At 45.8% G+C, this 18,706-nt stretch overlaps 1 protein-coding gene across 5 annotated transcripts in view; it reads left to right on the forward strand.

The window, feature by feature from the left end:
- LOC139549266 (fibroblast growth factor 12-like) overlaps window positions 1–18,706 on the forward strand; it is a 104,539-nt gene that overhangs the window by 75,563 nt on the left and 10,270 nt on the right. For all 5 annotated transcript variants that reach the window (XM_071359531.1, XM_071359530.1, XM_071359528.1 and 2 more), the window contains one exon: window positions 13,496–13,599. In XM_071359531.1, coding sequence (XP_071215632.1) covers window positions 13,496–13,599 — 104 coding nt within the window. The remainder of the gene's footprint in view (window positions 1–13,495; window positions 13,600–18,706) is intronic.

Here is an 18,706-nt window from a genome sequence, read left to right on the forward strand (position 1 = left end):
ACTCAATGTGGTCATTCTCCCTCATTTCTTTGAATAAAAGCCTGAAACAATGTCTAAAGACTGTTCACAACTAGTGGAAGCCATAGGGAACGGAATCTGGGTCCTATCCCTTTAAATGGTGGATAGGCTTTCATTGAAAAACAGCCATTTCAAAATAATGGCACTTCCTGGATGGATTTTCCTCATGTTTTCGCCTGCCATTTCAGTTCTGTTATACTCACAGACATTATTTGAACAGTTTTCGAAACTTTGGAGTGTTTTCTATCCAAATCTATTTGGATTTGGGGTTGTACCTGGTAGGTTCATTGATAATTTGTGTGAGATTAAGGGCATAAAGCTTAGATTGTAGGATGGCCGGGGTGTTAAGCATGTCCCAGTTTAGGTCACCTAACAGCACGAGCTCTGAAGATAGATGGGGGGCAATCAATTCACATATGGTGTCCAGGGCACAGCTGGGGGCAGAAGGTGGTCTATAGCAAGCGGCAACGGTGAGAGACTTGTTTCTGGAAAGGTGGATTTTTAAAAGTAGTTGCTCAAATTGTTTGGGCACAGACTGGGATAGTAAGACAGTGCAGTACTGTAAATTGCAGTAAAGTGCATGCACTACTGTAAATAGCCTTGGCTAAAATAATTGCTAAATGACATACAGTGGGGAGAACAAGTATTTGATACACTGCCGATTTTGCAGGTTTTCCTACTTACAAAGCATGTAGAGGTCTGTAATTTTTATCATAGGTACACTTCAACTGTGAGAGACGGAATCTAAAACAAAAATCCAGAAAATCACATTGTATGATTTTTAAGTAATTAATTTGCATTTTATTGCAAGACATAAGTATTTGATCACCTTCCAACCAGTAAGAATTCCGGCTCTCACAGACCTGTTAGTTTTTCTTTAAGAAGCCCTCCTGTTCTCCACTCATTACCTGTATTAACTGCACCTGTTTGAACTCGTTACCTGTATAAAAGACACCTGTCCACACACTCAATCAAACAGACTCCAACCTCTCCACAATGGCCAAGACCAGAGAGCTGTGTAAGGACATCAGGGATAAAATTGTAGACCTGCACAAGGCTGGGATGGGCTACAGGACAATAGGCAAGCAGCTTGGTGAGAAGGCAACAACTGTTGGCGCAATTATTAGAAAATGAAAGAAGTTCAAGATGACGGTCAATCATCCTCGGTCTGGGGCTCCATGCAAGATCTCACCTCGTGGGGCATCAATGATCATGAGGAAGGTGAGGGATCAGCCCAGAACTACACGGCAGGACCTGGTCAATGATCTGAAGAGAGCTGGGACCACAGTCTCAAAGAAAACCATTAGTAACACACTATGCCGTCATGGATTAAAATACTGCAGCGCACGCAAGGTCCCCCTGCTCAAGCCAGGGCATGTCCAGGCCCGTCTGAAGTTTGCCAATGACCATCTGGATGATCCAGAGGAAGAATGGGAGAAGGTCATGTGGTCTGATGAGACAAAAATTGAGCTTTTTGGTCTAAACTCCACTCGACGTGTTTGGAGGAAGAAGAAGGATGAGTACAACCCCAAGAACACCATCCCAACCGTGAAGCGTGGAGGTGGAAACATAATTCTTTGGGGATGCTTTTCTGCAAAGGGGACAGGACGACTGCACCGTATTGAGGGGAGGATGGATGGGGCCATGTATCGCGAGATCTTGGCCAACGACCTCCTTCCCTCAGTAAGAGCATTGAAGATGGGTCGTGGCTGGGTCTTCCAGCATGACAACGACCCGAAACACACAGCCAGGGAAACTAAGGAGTGGCTCCGTAAGAAGCATCTCAAGGTCCTGGAGTGGCCTAGCCAGTCTCCAGACCTGAACCCAATAGAAAATCTTTGGAGGGAGCTGAAAGTCCGTATTGCCCAGCGACAGCCCCGAAACCTGAAGGATCTGGAGAAGGTCTGTATGGAGGAGTGGGACAAAATCCCTGCTGCAGTGTGTGCAAACCTGGTCAAGAACTCCAGGAAACGTATGATCTCTGTAATTGCAAACAAAGGTTTCTGTACCAAATATTAAGTTCTGCTTTTCTGATGTATCAAATACTTATGTCATGCAATAAAATGCAAATTAATTACTTAAAAATCATACAATGTGATTTTCTGGATTTTTGTTTTAGATTCCATGTCTCACAGTTGAAGTGTACCTATGATAAATATTACAGACCTCTACATGCTTTGTAAGTAGGAAAACCTGCAAAATCGGCAGTGTATCAAATACTTGTTCTCCCCACTGTATATGTCCCCTGGGATGTGATCAGTAAGACGGAAAATGTTATAAAAACCCAAATTAGTTTGGGTAGTCCTCTCTCATTGCAAAACATTGTCTCTGAACACGACCCCGATAGCAATCCCAGCAACACTGTCTCATCTCCGCAGTCTCTGAATACAAATCAAATCCAATTCATTTATAAAGCCCTTCTTACATCAGCTGATGTCACAAAGTGCTGCACAGAAACCCAGCCTAAAACTCCAAACAGCAAGCAATGCAGGTGTAGAAGAACGGTGGCTAGGAAAAACTCCCTAGAAAGGCCAGAACCTAGGAAGAAACCTAGAGAGGAACCAGGCTATGAGGGGTGGCCAGTCCTCTTCTGGCTGTGCCGGGTGGAGATTATAACAGAACATGGCCAAGCTGTTCAAATGTTCATAGATGACCAGCAGGGTCAAATATTAATAATCACAGTGGTTGTCGAGGGTGCAACAGGTCAGCACCTCAGGAGTAAATGTCAGTTGGCTTTTCATAGCCGATCATTCAGAGAATCTCTACCGTTCCTGCTGTCTCTAGAGAGTTGAAAACAGCAGGTCTGGGACAGGTAGCACGTCCGGTGAACAGGTCAGGGTTCCATAGCCGCAGGCAGAACAGTTGAAACTGGAGCAGCAGCACGGCCAGCAACTATACCACCAACATCAATTTTGTGCCTTTTGAGAAGTGTAACTTGGTCCAAAAATGTTAACATTATGTCATAAAGGGCACGTGTTTCCCCAAAGAGGTTAAATAAATAAAAATACCATAGTATAGATGGGTTGGCTGACGACGTCACAAAAATGTATGCATGTGCATCGATCGGGTGCTTTGTTGTGATTCTGAACGGTCAGATAACTGTAACAATGACAAGAAGCTGCCATATGAGGAATCGTAGGTGGCTTGTTTCAGCAAGTTTTATCTTGTTTTTGATACCACGTCTTGTTTTTTTTTTTTTAACTTGATTTCTTGTCAATGCTAATATGGCTACATTTCATTGCTAGCTAGCTAACCAACAACTGTAACAATGTATTTGAAAGACAAGAAGTGCTCTTTGTTGAAATGTATTAAAAGTTTTCAATAAACATTTGGAGACTAAATATAGTTTACATGTTGTCAACAATCTAAGACAACCATGTCTGTTTTGCCCCATAGTTGCGCACACATCAGTTTTGTTGCTAAAACAACCAACCCGTCTATAGAGAGCAATAGTAATGGCCTCTTTTTGTAGGCACTAACAGAGGCAAACTCTGCCATGGCTCGTTGGCCAAAGCCTATGGGGAAATGTTTTTTTTTCTTCTCTTATACATCTTGTTCTATAAGATAATCAGCTAACATAACTTTTTGTGTCTTTTGAAGCATTTACAGTTCATTCAGAAAGTATTCAGACACCTTCATTTTCCCACATTTTATTACGTTACAGCCTAATTCTAAAATAGATTAAATCGTTTTTTTCATGATCAATCTCTACACAATACCCCATAATGACAAAGCAAAAACTGGTTTTTAGTCATTATTGAAAATGTATTAAAAATAAAAACCTGAAGTATCATATTTACATAAGTATTCAGACCCTTTACTCAGTACTTTATTGAAATTACAGGCTCGAGTCTTCTTGGGTATGACTCCACAAGCTTTACATACCGCCCCAACAGATCCACAGATGATGCAATCTCTGTACACCTGTGTGAGAATGCTATTCATTGACTACAGCTCAGCGTTCAACACAAGAATATTGTCCTTAAAGGAAAATGAGGAAAAAGAAGATCTTTCTAGCTATGTGGTCAAAATTATATCAGAGGAGCTTGGCGTGGACATATCACCAGAGGATCTGGACGATGCCATTGGATCGGTGTGAAACAGAAGAACACCAAATACTCTTACATGGTAATCTTCAAGCTGTGGAACTATCAGACCAACGTCAACATTCTAAAGGCACGGGGGGGGGGGGGGAGGAAATCAAAATCCACTGCCAATCCATTCGATTCGTCCAGGACCTGTCTGCTAGGCTGAGAAAAAAACGCAAGCAATATATTCCGATCAGACAGTCACGGGAGGAAAAATGTATCAAGTACCAACTCTGAGGGATTGGGACGGGGTGACTGGGAGGGCATCAGACACTTCTCTGAAGTATGTGTGGAGCTTCCATTCATCCCACTTCAGGCTCTTGGTGAACCCACATACCCCAAGTAGACTCCCACCAGCCACTTTCATTTAATTTACAAGGTAATACAAAATCCCTGCTGCAGTATGTGCAAACCTGGTCAAGAACTACAGGAAACGTATGATCTCTGTAATTGCAACTAAAGGCTTCTGTACCAAATATTAAGTTCTGCTTTTCTGATGTATCAAATACTTATGTCATGCAATAAAATGCAAATTAATTACTTAAAAATCATACAATGTGATTTTCTGGATTTTTGTTTTAGATTCCGTCTCTCACAGTTGAAGTGTACCTATGATAAAAATTACAGACCTCTACATGCTTTGTAAGTAGGAAAACCTGCAAATAGGCAGTGTATCAAATACTTGTTCTCCCCACTGTACAGTATATATTTTTTTTTTTCAAAAATGCACTCAACAATTTACTGGGTCAAAAAATTAATGATGAAGTGATATCAGATTTTTCTTCAGTATCATGCTTAATTACACCGACAGAAAATACACTTAGTGAAAGAATATGGAAAATATAACAAAGTGCATCTTCAAGACCTGAAATGTATTAAATACAGTACAGTACCAGTCAAAAGTTTGGACACACCTACTCATTCCAGGGTTTTTCTTTATTTTTACTTTTTTCTACATTGTAGACTAATAGTGAAGACATCAAACTATGAAATAACACATATGGAATCATGTACAGTCGTGGCCAAAAGTGTCATGTTCTGACCTTAGTTCCTTTGTTTTGTCTTTTGTTTTAGTATGGTCAGGGCGTGAGTTGGGTGGGTTGTCTATGTTCGTTTTTCTATGATTTTCTATTTCTGTGTTTGGCCTGATATGGTTCTCAATCAGAGGCAGGTGTTTGTCATTGTCTCTGATTGGGAACCATATTTAGGTAGCCTGTTTTCTGTTGGGTTTTGTGATCACTCTTCATAACATTCTGGAGTGTATGCAAATTGCCATCATACAAACTGAGGCAGCAGACTTTGTGAATATTAATATTTGTGTCATTCTCAAAACTTTTGGCCACGACTGTAGTAACTAAAAAAGTGTTTAACAAATCAAAATATATTTTATATTTGAGATTCTTCAAAATGGCCACCCTTTGCCTTGATGACAGCTTTGCACACTCTTGCCATTCTCTCAACCAGCTTCACAAGGTAGTCACCTGGAATGCATTTCAATTAACAGGTGTGCCTTGTTAATTTGTGGAATGTGTTTCCTTCTTAATGCGTTTGAGCCAATCAGTTGTGCTGTGACAAGGTAGGGGTGGTATACAGAAGATAGCCCTATTGTCAGGTTTTGGCCAGGACTGTTCTGGTTTTTTGTCACTAGATGTCCCCATTGCACCTTTTTTGTACCTTTTGTTTTTCCCTTGCTCTAATTATTGTTTGCACCTGTATGTCGTTCCCTTGTTAGTATTTAATCCCTGTGTGTTCCTCAGTTCCTTGCTCAGTGTTTGTATGTTAGCGCCCAGCCCCAGCCTAAGCCTTGTTGTGAACATATATTTTTCTCTTGTTGGATTTTCCAGAGGTTCTCTGGTTTTGTTCTTTTGTATTTTGGATTAGTCTTTTGAGGTTTGTTTTTCCCTTGCTGTTTTTACCACTTTGTGGATTTTCTTTGTATTTTGGAAGATATCTATTTTTTATTAAACCACCATCTCTAGTACTGCTGTGTCTGCCTCATCTTCTGGGTTCTGACGATTTAGTGACTGTTTCTCGCACCGGGTCCTGACAGAAACACTGAGCCATTAAAATGAACCCAGAGGCAGCCAGTACCCAGGACTTTTTTCCCATGCTGTCCCACCACGAGGGGACTGTCCAACGTCACGAAGCTGCTCTGGTTCAGCAAGAGGCCTTAATGGCTGGACATTCTCAACTTCTGTCGGAGATGATGACTTCCATAAAGCAGATTTCTGATCAACTTTCTCCTGCAACCGCTTCTGCTCCAGTTCATCAGATTCAAGTGCCCGTGGCAGTTAACCCCCTGGCTGAACCTCGTCTGCCGCCTCCCCAACGGTTCTCAGGTGATCCGAGTGGTTGTAAGGGGTTTTTCACCCAATGTTCTCTCTCCTTCGAGCTGCAACCCTCGTCATTTCCCACCGACCGGTCCAAGATAGCATATATCATCACCCTGCTGTCGGAAAAAGCCCTAGCCTGGGCTACTGCTGTGTGGGATGCCCAAAGTCCCTGCTGTGCCAGCTACTCTACCTTTGCTGAAGAATTCAAGCGAGTGTTTCAAGGTCCTACCAGCGGTCCTGACTCAGCCAAACAGCTCCTGACTCTCCGCCAAGGTCGGCGCAGCGTGACGGACTATGCCATCCAGTTCCGCACGGTGGCAGCAGCGAGTGGCTGGAATGACGAGGCGCTCACAGTGTGCTTTTTGAAGGGTCTTTCCGACACCATCCAAGATGAACTGGTCACTCGGGAACCACCGGACAACCTCGAGTCCCTGATCAAGTTGGCTTCACGCATAGACCAGCGTCTGAGAGAGAGAGAGCTCAACCGTAGATCTCTCACCCTAGCTCCTATCGGTCCCAGCTCCGAGTCTCCACCTTTATCCCCGCTGACTCCACCGGAACCCATGCAGGTTGGACGCATCTCCCAGGCTGAGAGAGACCGCCGGATGAGGGAGCGATGCTGTCTATATTGCGGCAAACCGGGCCATTTCCTCTCCACGTGTCCCGGGCTCCAGGGAAAACGCACTCTCCCGTGCAGGCCTGGGAGGACGGTAACGGGAAACATAACCTCCTCTCATCCATCCAACTCCCGCCTGCTCATTCCAGTTACCCTTTCCTGGGACAACCACGAGCTTCCCCTTCAAGCCTTGGTAGACTCTGGAGCCGCAGGTAACTTCATGGATGGTGTCTGGGCGAAGGAGAATGGCGTTCCCTCTGAACCTCTAAGTGACCCCATAAGGGTTACTACGTTGGATGGAAGCCCTTTGGGATCTGGACTTGTCACTCGTGTCACTACCCCCTTGCGTCTTTCAGTTTCCCAACACCAGGAAGTGATGAACTTTCATCTGACCTCGTGTTCCGAGTTCCCTCTCGTCCTTGGATACCCCTGGCTTCACAGCCATAACCCTCACATCGACTGGTCTGTGGGCACTATCAAGCAGTGGGGTCCTACGTGCCAAGCCACTTGTATCTTCCCAAGTTCCCCGAGTTCCCCTCCCGAGTCTCTAGAATCCATCGACCTGTCCCGAGTTCCCGAGTGTTACCATGACCTCAAACCGGTATTTAGCAAACAGAGGGCCACCAAACTACCACCCCATAGACCTTACGATTGCCCCATCGACCTGTTTCCGGGCACCTGCCCCCCCAGGGGTCGGATCTTTTCCCTATCTCCTCCCGAACGAGCTGCTATGGATACCTACATCAAGGACGCTCTGGCAGCAGGCCTCATGCGTCCATCCACCTCGCCGGCGGGAGCAGGGTTTTTCTTTGTGGACAAAAAAGACGGTGGATTACGTCCTTGCATCGACTACCGGGGACTTAATGCCATAACCGTCCGTAACCGCTACCCGCTACCCCTTATGGCCACAGCCTTTGAGCTGCTCCAGGAAGCAGTGGTCTTCACTAAGCTTGACCTACGGAACGCATACCATCTTGTGCGGATCAAACCCGGTGACGAGTGGAAGACCGCTTTCAACACGCCTACTGGTCACTACGAATACTTGGTGATGCCCTTCGGCCTGACCAACGCCCCGGCTGTGTTCCAAGCGCTCATAAACGATGTGCTTAGGGATATGCTTAACATTTTCGTGTTTGTTTACTTGGATGACATCCTCATCTTTTCGAGCTCCCTTCAAGAACACACTAAGCATGTCAGACAAGTGCTCAAACGCCTCCTAGACAGCCATTTGTACGTTAAGCCGGAAAAGTGTGAATTCCATTCCTCTCGAGTACAGTTCCTGGGATTTGTAGTGGAACCCGGTCGAGTCCAGATGGACCCCAAGAAGGTAGGGGCGGTAGCAGATTGGCCCACCCCCAAGTCCGTTAAGGAAGTTCAGCGTTTCCTGGGCTTCACTAACTTCTACCGCAAGTTCATCAAGAACTTCAGCTCGGTGGCAGCCCCTCTCTCAGCTTTAACCAAGGGTGGCAACACAAGGTTTCTGTGGGGAAGAGAAGCTGAGACGGCCTTCCAAGGACTCAAGCAGCGCATTCTCTCTGCTCCCATCCTGACACTACCGACGGCGGATGAACCTTTTGTGGTGGAGGTAGACGCATCAGAGGTTGGTGTTGGAGCTGTCCTCTCTCAGAGGGGTGAAGACAAGAAGCTTCATCCTTGCGCCTTCTTCTCTCACCGGCTTACCCCGGCCGAGAGGAATTACGATGTGGGGGATCGTGAACTCCTAGCGGTTAAGATGGCATTGAAGGAATGGAGACACTGGCTCGAGGGGGCTTCTCAACCGTTTCAAGTGCTTACGGACCACAAAAATCTGGAGTATATCCAGCAGGCGAAGCGGTTGAACTCCAGACAAGCTCGATGGTCTCTTTTCTTCAGCCGATTCCAGTTTATTCTCACCTATAGACCCGGGTCGAAGAATCTCAAACCGGATGCCTTGTCACGAGTCTACTCTCCTGCCATTCGAGAAGATACTGACATGACTGTTCTTCCTGCCGCTAAGATCGTGGCTCCGATCTCGTGGCAAGTGGAGGATACCGTGAAACAAGCTCAAGCCATCGAACCGGGCCCTGGAGGAGGTCCTGCTAATCGGTTGTTTGTTCCCAAGGCAGCAAGGTCCCAAGTCCTTCTGTGGGGGCACTCCTCTCGCCTCACCTGTCACCCGGGCGTAGGTCGCACCTTGGAGTTCATCCAGCGTAAGTTCTGGTGGCCCACCATAAAAGAAGACGTTGCCACTTTCGTCAAGGCCTGTTCCGTGTGCTGCCAGGGCAAATCTTCTCACCTCCGCCCTCAAGGACTCCTTCACCCTTTATCTATTCCCCACCGACCCTGGTCCCATATCTCGCTGGACTTTATTACTGGCCTTCCTCCGTCCCATGGTAATACTACGATCCTAGTCATCATCGACAGGTTTTCTAAGGCGGCCAGGTTTGTTCCCTTGACCAAATTACCTTCTGCCAAGGAAACAGCTGAGTTGGTGATTAACCATGTGTTCCGAGTCTTTGGCATCCCGCAAGATATGGTTTCCGACAGAGGTCCCCAGTTCGCCTCAAGGTTTTGGAAGGCCTTCTGCCAACTCATAGGGGCCACGGCCAGTTTATCTTCAGGGTACCATCCGGAGTCCAACGGCCAAACTGAGAGGATGAATCAGGAGCTGGAAACCACCCTCAGATGTATGGTTTCCAACAACCCATCCACATGGTCATCCTTCATTGTTTGGGCTGAGTACGCGCACAACACCTTGTGCTCCTCCTCCACTGGTATATCCCCGCACGAGTGTCAGTTTGGCTATGCTCCTCTATTGTTCCCGGACCAGGAGGCAGAAGTCAGAGTGCCTTCAGCCTCGAGGTTCATCAGACGCTGTCGGCTTACGTGGAAGAAGGCCCGTCTTAATCTTCTGCGTTCCTCACAGCAGTACCAACGACAAGCCAACAGACGTCGCCGTCCCGGTCCTACCCTGTACCCCGGCCAGAGAGTATGGCTCTCAACAAAAAACTTACCGCTACGGGTGGAGTCTCGCAAGCTGTCCCAGAGATTCATCGGACTCTTTAAGATTGCCAGGAGAGTCAATCCCGTTACTTTTCGCCTGCACTTACCCAGATCCCTTAAAATCAATCCCACATTTCACATTTCTTTATTAAAACCTGTTGTTTTTTCTCCCCTTATTCCGGCAGGCAGACCTCCCCCTCCGCCCCGTGTCATCGGAGGCCAGTCGGCTTATACCGTCCACCGGATACTGGACTCCCGCCGGGTGCAGCGGTCCTGGCAGTATCTGGTGGACTGGGAAGGCTACGGTCCCGAGGAGCGCTCCTGGGTTCCTGCCAAGGACATACTGGACCCTGACCTCATTCGTCAGTTCAGGGCCCTCCACCCTGAGAAGGCTGGTAGGAACGTCAGGAGCCGTTCCTAGGAGGGGGATTCTGTCAGGTTTTGGCCAGGACTGTTCTGTTTTTTTGTCACTAGATGTCCCCATTGCACCTTTTTTGTACCTTTTGTTTTTCCCTTGCTCTAATTATTGTTTGCACCTGTATGTCGTTCCCTTGTTAGTATTTAATCCCTGTGTGTTCCTCAGTTCCTTGCTCAGTGTTTGTATGTTAGCACCCAGCCCCAGCCTAAGCCTTGTTGTGAACATATATTTTTCTCTTGTTGGATTTTCCAGAGGTTCTCTGGTTTCTGGTTTTGTGTCTTTTGAGGTTTGTTTTTCCCTTGCTGTTTTTACCACTTTGTGGATTTTCTTTGTATTTTGGAAGATATCTATTTTTTATTAAACCACCATCTCTAGTACTGCTGTGTCTGCCTCATCTTCTGGGTTCTGACGATTTAGTGACTGTTTCTCGCACCGGGTCCTGACACCTATTTGGTAAAAGACCAAGTCCATGTTATGGCAAGAACAGCTCACATAAGCAAAGCGACACGACAGTCCATCATTACATTAAGACATGAAAGTCAGTCAATCCGGAACATTTCAAGAACTTTTAAAGTTTCTTCAGGCGTAGTCGCAAAAACCATCATGCCCTATGATGAAACTGGCTTTCATGAGGACCGCCACAGGAAAGGAATACCCAGAGTTACCTCTGCTGCAGAGGATAAGTTCACTAGAGTTACCAACCTCAGAAATTGCAGCCCAAATAAATGCTTCAGAGTTCAAGTAACAGACACATCTCAACCACCATCAACAAAACACCAAATGATTGAATTTCTCGTGGAAGAATGGTGTCTTCAAACACTTGTAGAATCCTTGCCAAGGTGCATTGAAGGTGTTCTGGTTTGTGGTGGCCCTACTATTAAGACACTTTATATTGGTGTTTCCTTTATTTTGGCAGTTAAATGTAGTTAGACAAGCTACTTTAACTTGATTGATAGCCTGAAATGGCTTGGTAGCTAGTTATGAGATCTAGCTGGCAAGCTAAAGCCATCTTCATAACATCGCTAGGTGGCTAGTATTACAGAGAAACAATAAAACGTTCTCATTTATTTGTTCATCAAGAAGGAATCAATAAGCTACATAGCTTGATCAAATTCCTTTACAAACATACCTCCTGCGAGTCGTGCCCATCACTGGCAGCTAAAACTCTTCCACTGGCCTATGGGCATGACGCCTCTGAACAGAGTACACAAATACTTACACAGCCATTTCTGACATGTTTTCTCAGTCTCTTTATCCCACACGCATACTCTCACACTTATTCCACTCCCTCATGCATTTGTTTTGATCCACGATCCACCCCCATCGTGCTCAGACATACACGCACGCACGCACACACACACACACACCATTTTTGGGCTCTTGCTTCGCTTCTCTCCTGGCCTCTGTTGTGCATTACTTTTTTTCTGCCTCCAAAGAGAATTTCAAATCAAATCAAATTGTCTTAGTCACATGCGCCAAATACAACAGGAGTAGACCTTACAGTGAAATGCTTACTTACGTGCCCCTAGCCAACAGTGCAGTTTCAAATAATACGGATAAGAGTAAGAGATAAAAGTAACACGTTATTAAAGCAGCAGTAAAAAATAACAATATATACAGGGTGGTGCCGATACAGAGTCAATGTGTTGGGGCACCGGTTAGTTGAGGTAGTATGTACATGTAGGTAGAGTTAATTAAAGTGACTATGCGTAGATGACAACAGAGAGTGGCATTGGTGGGGAGGGGGGCAATGCAAATAGTCTGGGTAGCCATTTGACTAGATGTTCAGGAGTCTTATGGCTTGGGGTTAGAAGCTGTTTAGAAGCCTCTTGGATCTAGACTTGGCGCTACGGTACCGCTTGCCATGTGGTAGTGGAGAGAACAGTCTATAACTTGGGTGGCTGGAGTCTTTGACAATTTTTAGGGCCTTCCTCTGACACCGCCTGGTATAGAGGTCCTGGTTGGCAGGAAGCTTGGCCCCAGTGATTTACTGGGCCGTTCGCACTACACTCTGTAGTGCCTTGCGGTCGGAGGCCGAGCAGTTACCATATCAGGCAGTGATGCAACCAGTCAGGATGCTCCCGATGGTGCAGCTGTTGAACCTTTTGAGGATCTGAGGACCCATGCCAAATCTTTTCAGTCTCCAGAGGGGGAATAGGTTTTGTCGTGCACGCTCTCGACTGTCATGGTGTGCTTGGACCATGTTAGTTTGTTGGTGATGTGGACACCAAGGAACTAGAAGCACTCAACCTGCTCCACTGCAGCCCCGTCGATGAGAATGTGGGCGTGCTCGGTCCTCTTTTTCCTGTGGTCCACAATAATCTCCTTTGTCTTGATCACATTGAGGGGGAGGCACCACACAGCCAGGTCTCTGACCTCCTGCCTATAGGCTGTCTCGTTGTTGTCGGTGATCAGGCCTACCACTGTTGTGTCATTGGCAAATGTAATATTGGTGTTGGATTCGTGCCTGGCCGTGCAGTCATGAGTGAACAGGGAGTACAGGAGGGGGCTGAGCACGCACCCCTGAGGGGCCCCTGTGTTGAGGATCAGCGTGGAAGATGTGTTGTTACCTACCCTTGGTTGTGGGCCAACCAAGGAGCCTGTCGATTTTCACTGAGTGAAATTGAATGGCACATTCCCTCCTACACCTGGGGCTCTTATCTGATTTGCTTATTATCTTTTCCCTTATTCATCCAAAGATCCACCTTAGATCACTTTTCTTCCATGTCCTACCTTATTCACTACAATGACCCCCAGATAACACTGAACCTGGTTTCCATTCAGTCAACACCCTTCCCGAAATTCAAAAGTCACACAGTGCTGTGATGTTGCTGTACCGTATGAGCACTCGGGTATTTAAATGGGTAGATGGTTAGGAATACACTGTGACCTTTATTATACCTTCCATTCAAGTGAGTGTTTTTTCCTCCCGATCCCTGTCTATCTTTCTCTCTCCCATTATATCTCCGCCCGTCTTCCTCTTTTCCTCTCTCCCTCTCACTCTCTCTCTCTCCATGTCTCTCTCTCCCTCCCCCTTCAGCTCTGTTTAACCTCATCCCGGTGGGGCTGCGGGTGGTGGCCATCCAGGGGGTGAAGGCCGGCCTCTACGCAGCCATGAATGGAGAGGGCTTCCTCTACACCTCAGTAAGTCCTGCCTCTTCTACTACACCTGACAGACTGAGTGTGTGTGTTTTTTTGTTTGTGTGTGTGATTGATTATATTCTAGATATATTAAAACTCGTTCTACAGTTTAGAAAAACTTTATTAACAGGTACTTTTGTTGTACTGGATATTACTGATTTAGTACTGTGGACCAAATCAGTGTAGATTCGCTGTAGGTCTGCATTTGAACACTGTTTGACTGTGTTCCAAATGGCACCCTATTCCCTACATAGTGCAGTACTTTTGACCAGGGACCATAGGGCTCAAAATTGTGCATTACATAGAGAATAGGGTGCTATTTGGGATGCACAGATGCAAGTTTAAGATTTGTATGAAAGATACTAATAATTCACAGCGAACAGCATCTGCTGTAAAGACTTCGCATTGTGTAGAAACCAGGGTCTGGCCCCGAGGCATCTCTCCATGGTACCTTCCAGTCAGGCACACAGACACTAATCACGCTATGGAATGCGGTCTTTATCACCAATCCATCGTAAATCCATTGTCAGTGTTTAATCTCCCAGAGGCCCACTTTCAGTTCACACAGACACAATAGAGTTATAAAAACCCTATATTCTATTACATAAAACAACAATTTGATGCAATAACAATATTATAACAGTCTTGTAATTTCTGTTCTTACATTCCCCCACTTTGAGAGTGCTCTCAACTTAAAAGAACATTACAAGATTTAAAAACATTAATTCACATGTAGAAAATGCGTACATTCTTCATCAACCAAGAAGCATAAAAGCAATAACTCATTGCATGGATACCTCCACATGACCGGCTGCTATAGCACTGGCTCAGCCTCCTCCCAAGAAACTTAGCACTGTCTCCCATTTAAACCTCCAACACATATTCTAAGCATTCTACCAATTTGTCTGGGGAGGTCATGATACACAGTCACCTGCACAAACCCATGAAGAAAACAAAAGATGCATATGATTCAAGGCCATATCTTCATAGACAGTGAAAATAAAATATTTAATAAATAATGCAGTGCAAGCAACAATGGAGTTGAATAAAATAATCTTTAGTTATCTAGCACACCCAAATAGATCACCATGGTAGAAATAACTATTTCCATCCCAGAATCTAAAATAAGCATATGTTGTTGAACAAATCTAGGTAGTGACTCCTGGTTTAATTAAAATGTATTCCATTGGTGCCTAATGAACATGACCCAAGACACGCATCATGATTCCACTATTTATAAGGCAACACCTATAGATCAAATAGATTAGGATCAGTTTCACTCTCCGGATCAGAGTTCCCTTCTCCATTCACCAGGGCATGCTGAGAATAGTGTCAACATCTTTTAGTTCACAACAGGTCCAGCAATCAAAACAATCAATCCATAGTACATGAATTGCTTCACTCATAAAGTTATTAACATTCTAAACTCAAATCAATCCTTCAGTTTTAAAAATCTGTCACAATACAGAGGCGGATGCAAGATGCAAGCAACGATGGTTTAATGAAACAGATTACAGCATCAACAGGACAGACAGAATATACTCAGACGGAATCCAACCCAGGGCCTAGGGCGCATCCTCTGATGATAGCGTGCTGAGAAATCCAAGGGAGTGTGTCCGGCTGGGTAGGAAGGAGCACAGCAGATAATCCACACAAGGGCGGCGAGAGAATGAGCACTGACACACGACACAACCTCAGGGAAGAAACAACGATCTGACAACAAGAAACACAGGTTACAGAACATATAAAGGGGAAGATAATTAATTCCAGCTGGCGCAGACAATCAGGCCAAGATTGGGAACCACGCCCACACAAACACGGGAGAGAGAGAGAGAGAGAGAGAGCGAAAGAGAGAGTGAGGCAGTGGATTCATGAACCGTGACAAAATCATTCAGTTTGCAAATCATAATCAAAACCCAATTTAATTATCCAATGAAAATTGACAACGATATTGCTCAGTGATAGGACCAATCACTCAAAACCCTCAATTTAACACACATCGACATTGGCAGAATGTACATTTATATTAACATACAGTATAGTTATCCTATAATTCTATTAACTTTCTTATCACGATTATAATACAGATCAGTATCTTAATGCATTCTTAATCTAAATGACTATAATTTTAGCAGTGTGTAGATCTCTACAATCAACCTGATAGACTTCTAAAAAAAAATCATTTTGGGCTAAAACAATTTTGGGCAACGTTGACCAACCCCCCCCCCCTCCTCTCCCCTCACTTCAGGCACTCAATCTTCTCGCGTATTCTTCATTGGTTCTTCTTCAGATAACTTCATAGTTCAAAGTGGATGGCCATGATAATGTCCCAATTTCAATGTCTCACCTGGGCCGCCACCACCTTTACCATCCATTATGTCTTGTCCTTTTGCCAACCAGTATACCAGCAACATAAGAGAAGTTTGGAAAAGATCTCTCCCCATGCTCACTCCACATGGATTCCTGTCACACTCCTGAGAGAGAAGACATGAGAGATAAAACAGTTGAAAGCTTAGATTGGATACTGTACACTGGTTGTTGACTCGGACTCAGGTCTCTCGGTAGAAGTGGTGCGGACAGTGCCGTATTGAACGCCTTTGTCACTTTAATTCAGCCAGTTACAGGGGGTTTTGAGGTACGCACACTGTTCGGTCCAATTATCTCTTCCATGCATTAAAACACCGACTGACGTCACCTTTCATGATAACCTCAAGAGAGGACAGATCAGAACAACAGTTTAGTTCAGTTCATTTTTGATTCAGGAAATCCAGACAAGCATTGACTATATGATAAATTATTACCTTTACCAATGATTCGTAATACCAATGTCTGAACACATGTCAAAGAGAATAACACATTCTATTGAAACTATTTTTTCAAATTGGCTTATGCTCCCCATCACACTGTCAACTTCACCGCAGAGCCAAAGGATCAGGAAGTTAGACCTGTAACCCATCGGGAGAAATTCCAACAGTCCAGCAGACCTAATCTGGTGAGATTTGTATCAAACAGAACAGAACAAACAACACAAACAACACAACAATACACTTCTTCACATATCACTCAAGGTGTCACGTCGTTTATGTAGGTGGCAGGGAAGTCAAGCGCAGGAGAATCAAACTTGGTATAAATGGAGTATTTTAATAACTTAAACACAAACTCCAAAACCAAAGTCCATAATAAAATAAATGTGGGTACAAGAACCCGTTGCATACCAATCCATTAAACATGAACATAACAATAAACAATCTCTGACACGGACATGAGGGTAAACAGAGGGTTAAATACACAACATATAATGAATGGGAACCAGGTGTGTAAGAAGACCAGACAAAACCAATGGAAAATGAAACATAGATCAATGATGACTAGAAGACCGGTGATGTCGACCGCCGAGCACCGCCGAACAAGGAGAGGCATCGACTTCGGCAGAAGTCGTGACAGTACCCCGCCTGACGTGCGGCTCCAGCCGGGGACGAGGAGCAGGGCGATCTGGATGGAGACGGTGGAACTCTCGTAGCAGGGAAGGATCTAACACGTCCTCCACTGAACCCATCTCTCCTCCGGACCGTACCCCTCCCAGTCCACGAGGTACTGAAGGCCCGACGTCTCGAATCCAGGATGAATCGAACGGAGTACGCCGGGACCCCCTCAATATCCACCTCCAATATGAACACCAAAGAGGGATCCGGATGCGCCAACACAGGAGCCGAGGTAAACAGAGCCTTCAGGTGCCTAAAAGCCCCGTCTGCCTCAGCTGACCACTGCAAGCGCACCGGGCCCCCCTTCAGCAGTGAGGTAATGGGAGCAGCTACCTGACCAAAACCCCGGATAAACCTCCGGTAGTAGTTGGCAAACTCTAAGAATCGCTGCACCTCCTTCACCGTGGTGGGAGTCAGCCAATTACGCACGGCTGCAATGCGGTCACTCTCCATCTCCACTTCTGACGTGGAAATGCGATGCCCTAGGAAGGAGACGGACTGTTGAAAGAACAAGCATTTCTCAGCCTTGATGTACAGGTCATGCTTCAACAGGCGACCAAGCACTTTGCGCACCAGGGACACATGCTCGGCGCGTGTAACGGAGTATATCAGAATGTCATCGATATACACCACTACACCCTGCCCGTGCAGGTCCCTGAAAATCTTGTCTACAAAGGATTGGAAGACTGATGGAGCATTCATCAACCCGTACGGCATGATGAGGTACTCATCATGCTCTGAGGTGGTACTAAATGCCGTCTTCCACTCGTCTCCCTCTCGGATACGCACCAGGTTGTACGCACTCCTGAGATCCAGTTTAGTGAAGAAGCACGCCCCGTGCATTGACCCAATCGCCGTGGCGATAAGAGGTAGCGGGTAACTGTACCTCACCGTGATTTGATTTAGACCTCGATAATCAATGCACGGGCGCAGACCTCCATCCTTCTTCTTCACATAAATGAAACTCAAGGAGACGGTTGAGTGGAGGACCGAATGTACCCCTGACGCAGGGATTCGGAGACATATGTCTCCATAGCCACCGTCTCCGCTTGCAAAAGGGGATACACGTGACTCCTGGGAAGTATAGCGTCTACCAGGAGATCTATCGCACAATCCCCCCGTCGATGGGGTGGTAATTGAGTCGCCTTCTTTTTACAGAAAAAGAGAGAGCCAAATCGGCATATTCTGGGGGAATGCGCACGGTGGAGACCTGGTCTGGACTTTCCACCGTAGTGGCACCAACGGAAACCCCTACACGCCTACCTGAGCACTCCTGCGACCACCCCGTAAGAGCCCTCTGTGGCCAAGAAACAGTGGGGTTATGATAAGCTAACCAGGGTAGGCCTAGCACCACTGGATACGCAGGAGAGTCAATAAGGAAAATACTCATCTTTTCTGTGTGACCCCCCCGCGTCACCATACTCAAAGGAGCGTTGGCCTCCCTGATAAGCCCTGACCCTAATGGTCGACTATCTAAGGCGTGAATGGGGAAAGGCACATCCACGGGAACAATAGGGATCCCTAAACTATGAGCTAACACTTTATCAATTAAATTCCCAGCCACGCCTGAATCTACTAGCGCCTTATGCTGGGAATGAGGGGAAAATTCAGGAAAAGTGACAGTTTCC

The sequence above is a fragment of the Salvelinus alpinus genome, chromosome 22 (genome assembly GCF_045679555.1).
Source record: "Salvelinus alpinus chromosome 22, SLU_Salpinus.1, whole genome shotgun sequence".
In the NCBI taxonomy this organism is placed as follows: Eukaryota; Metazoa; Chordata; class Actinopteri; order Salmoniformes; family Salmonidae; genus Salvelinus; species Salvelinus alpinus.